The sequence below is a fragment of the Seriola dumerili genome, unplaced genomic scaffold, assembly GCF_002260705.1.
Source record: "Seriola dumerili isolate Sdu_G_001 unplaced genomic scaffold, Sdu_1.0 BDQW01000025.1, whole genome shotgun sequence".
NCBI lineage: Eukaryota > Metazoa > Chordata > Actinopteri > Carangiformes > Carangidae > Seriola > Seriola dumerili.
In genome coordinates this window covers 12,097,669-12,105,371 of record NW_019174280.1, presented here as the reverse complement: position 1 = coordinate 12,105,371, position 7,703 = coordinate 12,097,669, and the positions used below count along the sequence as shown (strand labels likewise).

General features: G+C 40.6%; 1 protein-coding gene across 1 annotated transcript; it reads right to left on the bottom strand.

The window, feature by feature from the left end:
- Positions 1-1,256: 1,256 nt before the first annotated feature.
- Positions 1,257-7,566, bottom strand: LOC111239742 (sphingosine-1-phosphate phosphatase 1-like). The gene is made up of 3 exons (XM_022769651.1): positions 6,527-7,566; positions 3,978-4,067; positions 1,257-2,719 (listed from the first exon to the last, which is right to left on the bottom strand). The coding sequence occupies exons 1-3, from the start codon at positions 7,232-7,234 to the stop codon at positions 2,168-2,170; spliced, it is 1,350 nt and encodes a 449-aa protein (XP_022625372.1). The 5' UTR covers positions 7,235-7,566; the 3' UTR covers positions 1,257-2,167.
- Between the last annotated feature and the right edge of the window lie 137 nt (positions 7,567-7,703).

Sequence of the window (7,703 nt, the reverse complement as noted above, 5' to 3'; positions counted from 1 at the left end):
TGTACTCCGATTTTTCAAAATAAAACAATTTCGTTCGAACTGCACTAACTGAATATAAAAAAATATATATAGTAATTTGACTGAATTCAATTTAGCCTTTAAAGGGATCTATTAATGATTGTGGGTACTTGGGAGAAGCCCGCTACATCAAAAATAGACCATCAAGCAAAGTTCAATTTATCAGAACAGCAGAGACACCTTATCTATGATGCTCAAAGGTTGAGTGTGACTCCACTGTGGTATTTGGGAATAGGGACTTAAAAATGACCCTTGCCTACACTGCATGCCTTCCCTAACCACTGACCTTTTGTGTTTTGAGCTGTCAAAAAATCTATCAGAACCGACAGCAAGCAGACAAGCTATTGCTGAAATTCTCAGATTTCCTTGATCAGTTGTCTGAGATTGATTGAACTGAAATTACATAATTCATATCTGACAGAGGAAGGTCATAGTATTCAAAAGCAGAACATACACTTGTCTTAAATTACAGATGCATTGATTGGACCTCCTCTGACACTCCTTTACAAGAAAAATAAAACCAGAGTAATTCCGAAAATAACATGCATTCAAAATGTTTTTTTTTTCTTTTCTTTTTTTTTTGGATTATTTTATTTTTCCTGTTCCATATTTTTCAGATACACTCTTTGCATAACAGAAAAAAAGATGAGAGTTGATGGTAATATTAGATCTATAAATATTCCATCCGTACTTGTGATGTGAGAGCTCTGGGATTCATATTCTGGCATGAACATTAGAGCAAATCATTATTACAACATAACAACTGGTAAAAACATCAATTACAACATTTAGACAAGTCCTAGAGTCAGTGTTTTATATACTGTAGTATAAGGACACCTGAAATGTCTGTAATTCATAGTAATAGATTTAGATTTTTTCTCTCTAGAGCAACATTTCAGGTCAAGATAGTTAAACTGGTAAAATAATTTATCAAAAATATTTGCTTTTCTTAGTTCTATACTTTTAAATGATTAATCAAGAGACAACTTGGTTTACATTTGTGCCAAAATTACAAATGTGGCACAAGAAATGTACAAAAAGAAGGCGACAAGATAATGCTGACTATGGTAATGTAGAAAACAGTAATAACACAACAAGCCTGCACAATGAGAAAAACTCCTCCAGATTTTTTATAGAGATCGCCAATTACCCTGACACCTGTGAGCTTTAATACTTACAGTATTTCATTGCCTCCAGGTTGTTTTGCATTTGAATATGGCAATAAATGAGAAGTGAAGTGACTTCACACTGATTCATGGTTTAGTTTATTCTTAGCGTATGTAATTCACCAATAACATAATATTTTATATTTCAATCAAATGATGGAAATGTACAACTGATCCTCCTTATTAATGAATACAAGCATCATAACAGTACAGCTGGGAGATTTTGTATTTGCAAAGTTCCAGTTAACACTCAAATGTGTCGACCACAGGAGGATCTTAAAGGATGAGGCAGATGATATTCTATATTTTTGAGTCTGACAACAAATCCCATGAAAAGGCCAAAACCAACAATGTGTTAGTCGGTCTCTCGACACTTTCTGACTTCCCCCAGTTTGTGGCTCCCAGCCTCAAACTCACTGGTTCCTAATGCAGATGTAAATCTTTAAAAATGGGTCACAAATATAGACTTTAATTTTAAAAAAAGACAAAGTAATTTTCCTAAAACAGTGAGGCGCTGCAGTTTTTAGCCGGTGACACTCAAACTTGAATAAATAGCTCATTTGTTAGGAACTGTTTTGAGTCATGGATTAATACATTTTTGATGTATTTACAACAGCACATGTGGGATTGAATCAAAAACTAGAGTGGTTATTTTCATTGTAATAAATAAACATGTCACCCAGTGCAGCTGTGTGGCTCGCTGATGTATCTTAATAGCTTTAGGATCACAATGGAGCTCTGTGGCACAGTGGAATGTCAGGCTTTGGCTACATAGACAATACTTGTTAGTAGGATACATTCATTGTTGATTTGGGTCTGGAATCTGTTGACAATAATAAAAAAGAAAAATATAGAATACAATAAGATCAATCCTTTAAATCTTTAATTTCTGTCATGCATTTATCTGCATGTAACTAAGTGCTGTTTGCCTTCACTGTGTAGGTGAACATGTCAGCAGTACACTGACCGTTTGAACACAACACTCAGGCAAGGTTTAAGATCCTAAAGAGGAGGGGCACCACAGAGACGCAACTAAAACCCACAACACTGTAGACGATGTAACGGTATGGCAACTCTACTTTCATGTGCTGCCTCGCTCGTCTTACATCATCTGAGGGCAGCCCAAACAGTCGACATAAGAAGGGAATAGTCACTGCTTTCATAACCATTCTCGTGACGAGGAGGGCGGCAACTCCGATGAGGAAGCGCAGCAGGGAGCGAACCACCAAGCCAATGCTGATTGATGGTAAAGTTAGAGGAAGTGAAGACAGCGGCGGATCCAGCAGCAGCCCCAGCTGATAGTTCACGTGGGTAGCCAAAGCAGCTCCTGCCCCGGTGCCCAAGGCCTGAGCTGTATCGCCCCGAGAGGTGCTCCAGGAATCCAGGGAGAAAGCTACGAGTCCGAGGCTCACGTGTGAGAAGATAATCATAAGCGGAGCATAGTGGTCCATCATGTAGAAGGTGTCGATCTTGTCCAAAAGTGGCTGGAAGAAGGCTAGAATGAGAAGGCTGTACAGGAAACCGGTGATTACCTCCTGTAACAGAAGTACGGCACAAGTTATTGTAAACTCAGCATCAACTATTTTCATATGTTTGATATACCAACAGTCTTACAAAGCATGTTTACGATTCATGAAGTGTCTCACTGCATACTTCAAGTTCAAAACAAAATGTATTCTGACATGATCATTCGGTCTGAGGTTCAGTTTCTGCATCATCAAATGAACAAAAAGAAAAACATTGCTGTTTCCACCCTGTAGGTGACGCTATACAACACTCTTCACCTTGGCATTTCACATTGGTCATAAAAAAAAACTCTAAAAGCCGATGACCTGCTGACTGATAAACAGGTGTTACTGTCGGAGAACAACATAAACAATAACTCCTAACATCAGTTGCCTGGCCACAGAATCTAATCTAACCTTATCTTTTGGCTTTAATGTGTTAATTGACTCACAATTTTCCATCATCATCATCATCATCATAAATTTCTGTGTATGTAATCAAAACGAATAATGGGGTCATTAGTGTATGCTATGCACATTCATGTAATGTTTTTATTTTAAAATATGTACAAAAAAAGGATATAAATACACAAATTTTAAAAAGCCACTGAGCTTTGCAGTTTAGTTTGTTTATTTTATACTTGCGTTATTAGTTTGTACTTCAAAACAAGTTCTTGTGTTGAGGAATCCTCCATGGGATGATTTTGCAGAGGTCTATGAATGACCATGAATGATGGTCTTTGAGTTTTCTTTTAATGCTAAAGTTAATTTCTTCATCAGTCGCTGGCTTGAAAGACCTTCTAACTACTGACTGAGAGATGGTTTTATTAAAAAAAAGAGAAATTGCATGTTAGTGTGCAGATAACAAAACTATATAATCTTTTTCTTCTCATGCCTTAAACTATTGACTGACAATATGTTTTGTGTCCTTACAGAATCCTGTTTTCAACAACTGGTCTGACAGCTCCTCTCACAAGCATCTGTCCAACCACAGAAATTTCAAATATGCACAGATGAGTTGAACAGATAGATAAGCCTGGTGCTAGGATTGGTGGTTGAAGATATTCTCCATGAAAGACTGCACCATCATAATCACTGCATCAGAAGTTATACTGGAGTCATGCCAGCATTTACAATCATCCATGGTGTGTATCATGTTGCATCATATAGGATCAATGACACCAAGTGTGCATGTAGGGCAGCAGGACAGCATACTGTATACCTTTCAATTTAATTTGTATTTCAGTGAGGGATTGTTTGATTGATATCATTTATTTAATATGCTTACCAGAATAGAATGCATCCCCATGTAGACTCTGCTCACACAGACCAGGACACTCCAGCCGAGAGCCACACAAAAGCCAAAGAGGAAGGGGTACTGTGGGAGAGAGCATAAAGACATGGCATTAAAGAATTAACACAGATATTACAAAAAGGTGTCTGAAGATGAGGCTTTGAAAGATACAAAAACCTAGACCATAGTTTCCTGGAAGGAAGCACTTATTCACAGGGCTCATTGACCCATTTTACAAGAATGTTTTTTTTTGTCCCCTAAAATCCTGTTGACCATGACTGGAATATACAGAAACTACAGTAGCATTGCCCCTTGCAGGGAATTACAAACTTAACACTTAAGCTACTGTCAACGTTGACAGTTGATTGCCAATGGAAATATTAGCTTTTAAAAAAAACCACAGTGCGTAGTCCATTTTGTAGAAATTTCCCTGATATCGTTCTCTGAAAGTATCCAGGCAAAGGTCACTGCATTAGCATAGTGTCTTCAAACACCATTTAGTGAACTCTTTGAATTGTCCTCCTGCCCCGGTGGCTGTTAATAGTCTGCATCTTATCTTCTGTAACCTTCTGTAACCCTCTGTCTTTTAAATGTTTCGGTTTCTCGGCCTTGAAGGTCACGACACTGGAGGGAACCTGATGACACCGAGCGAGTTCAGGCAGTTCAGACGGTTCAGCTGCCTGTGTTCAGTTCAAAGCCCTCGCACGGGTACAACAACATAAAAACCATTTGTGGTGCTCAGCTCTTCCTCCCTGGTGGTGACCCCTTGGTCTGTCTCTTTCCCCGACAACCCCTGCCCTCTCTCTCTCTCTGTTACATCCTTTTTGTCTGTCTCTGCCCATTGCCATACAGTTAAGTATAGATTGCTGATCTACTGAATTTATCTCTTTGTGGTGGTGGAAAATCCAACTGCTACATGCCATATCAGTAGAACAAGTTTTGTTGCTTTGAGCTCTGACCTAGGTGATACCACACTGCACTCTTCTCTATCTTGACTCTTCTGCAGCACAGTAACCACCACATCACCCTGTCTTCCATCTTAACCAAATATTTAGTCTAGGAACAATTCTCTCAATGTTCTCTCACATCCGTCAGTTTTACTTTGTTCATTTGCACTACTGTCATTAAAGCAAATACTGAAACTTTATTTGATACTTTCTCTTCCTGTAAATATCACACACTAGTTCATTCTCTTGTTCTTGCTGACAATGTGGAACAGTGAGTCTTTGTTTATTGAACAAAAAAAAAAACAAAGCTACTTTTTCACCTCACCTGTACTTTTCTGACACACCCTGTCATGTCTTAATGGTCTGCTTAAACAGAAGAATGTTTGTTGTCAACAGCTGCAGGCATCAGTTAAAACATAGCCTATATGTATTTAAGATCTTTAATTATTCAGCCTGGGCTCTTGTGCTTCATATAAGACTGGGCTACAAGGATTAACAGGGATTTAAGACTCTGATTTTTCAATCTTCTGGCCAAACTGACCCACTGACCCTCATTGAGCGCTGAGGGGCCCTGCTGAAAAATGTCATATGTTCTGTGTGCTTCCTGAACTCTGGTCTTTTGTTTGGATTTTACCTGACTAAACTTTTTTTTAAGTCAGATGTTGGACGTGTAAAGAAATTGTGGCTCTTGGGGCCTTTTAATGTCTGGGACCTTGGTGTGTCTGCCCACCTCCCCTGAGGGTTTGTCAAAGCACGTTCATATCCTGTGGGTGAAAGCTAGATCACCGAATTCTAATAAAATGTGAAAAAGAAGAATAACACTTGCATAGCATTGTGAGTTTAGACATATCAGATTGTGCCTGGTACCAGTGCTCTGTAATAACACATTTTCAGTTCCACATTGTGTATTTCCTCAGAGTTGGCATAATACAATAGGACGAAGGGGTCGTCCCCCCCCCCCACACACACACACATACATACAAACACACACACACACACACACACACACAATTCCTCCCACTCCCGTTCTCCTACTTAAGGTATTTTACAAGCATGGCCATTGTTTAGTCAGTGTACTAACTAATTCGATAGGAGACAAGATGTGGGCGGCTTTCCACCTCGGTGGAACAATTTCCTGGGAGGACATTGTTCATCTTGAGCATTGCCAAGTGAATTAGGGCCACAAAGAAAGATTATTTTCATTATCAGTTTTAACTGTTAATTGCTTTCTTGGTAAACTGATTCATTGTTTGATCCATAAAATGTCATAAAACAGTGAAATCTGTCAAAGCCCTAGTTGACATATTCAAATTGTTTTTGTCCAAAAGCCAAAGATATTTAGTCTGATATCACAAAACAGGTGAATATTCATATTAGAGAATTCAAAACATTACCAATTTCCACCTAATCAAGGTACCAAAAATGCCCCTGAGGGTCAGGGGCAGCTGACCCCTTTGCCCCTGTTGGCCTTGGCAACTTTAGCTCTCAAACAGGACATTTTGACACAGACTGCACATCTTCTGCCTGCAGCACCTGCACTACAATACTTTACTATCACCTGCATTTGACACTTTAACTTTTCACTGCAGTGCTTACCTCCCACCGCCCATAGGTCAGCATGAAGAGACAGAAAGGTATGGCCGTCCCGGTCATGGCGTGCGTGGAGGGCATACTGTACTCGGAGTTGTAGAAGACCTCCACCTTCACCACCGGTGGGGAGGCCGGCCGGGACCAGCGGACCATATCCTTGGTGGACTGGCCCACGAATAGGTTCCAGGCCCAGACCACGATGAGTCTCCGGCTGACCAGGGCGTCGATGTTCCAGAAGAGGAAGGGAAAGAAGACGATGAAGAACATCTCGTTTCCGAGCTCAGTCCCAAACGTGAACAGGTAGAACAGAAACTTGTTGTGGATCAGGAACTCCTGACCCACATCTCCGGTCAGGGAGTTTTTCCGTAGGGGTTTTGCTCTGGCCGTGTCTGAGTCGACATCATCATCATCTGCTGCTGCTGCCGCCGCTGATGATGATGAACCGTCAGGCCTAACGGTAGTATCACCCTGCGTCCCGTTAACCTGCGGTGCCGTGGCATCCACGGCTGCTCCATTTCCAACACTAACATCTGAGCTTTGGACCCTCTTCCTCAGCCCGGGACAGTCCGGCTCAGACTGTCCGCTCTCCGGCTTGGTCGATTTATCCGGAAATGTCCCTCTAACGCCGCATAAATTTTGAAACCTCGCTACATGGCAGGGCTGCTGAAGATAATTGCACATCTGTACAAACGACTTTACAAAGTCGTTCGCCATGACTTTATATACGAGTTAGTTTAAAATACACGACTCTGCTGTCTGCGTAAAGATGGAGTTCATGTTCATCGACTGAGCTTTAAGGAGAAGTGCAGCTCGGCGGCCGTTGCATTCCTCTTGAACGAAATAAAAACACAGTGATTTAGACAGTAGCACAGAGTAGTTACAACTAACCTCTACCCGGTAACCGCATTCAAAATACCGACTTTGTACAACGACGTAGAAGTTTTGAACGACAGCATCCAAAGTCCGTTAGAGTTAACCATTACTTCACGGTAAAACAAATTCGCACTACCACCGACGATTGACAGCCCTGTTTTTACGCTCCTGCTTCTTCTTCACTGCCTCCGCTACTTCTTATTGGTCGACCAATGTCCACAACCTCCAAGTATCACCCCCTGCTGGACATGTTATGAACTACACACGATAGAATTTATAGCACTAATGCCTCAAACGTATGCATACACCT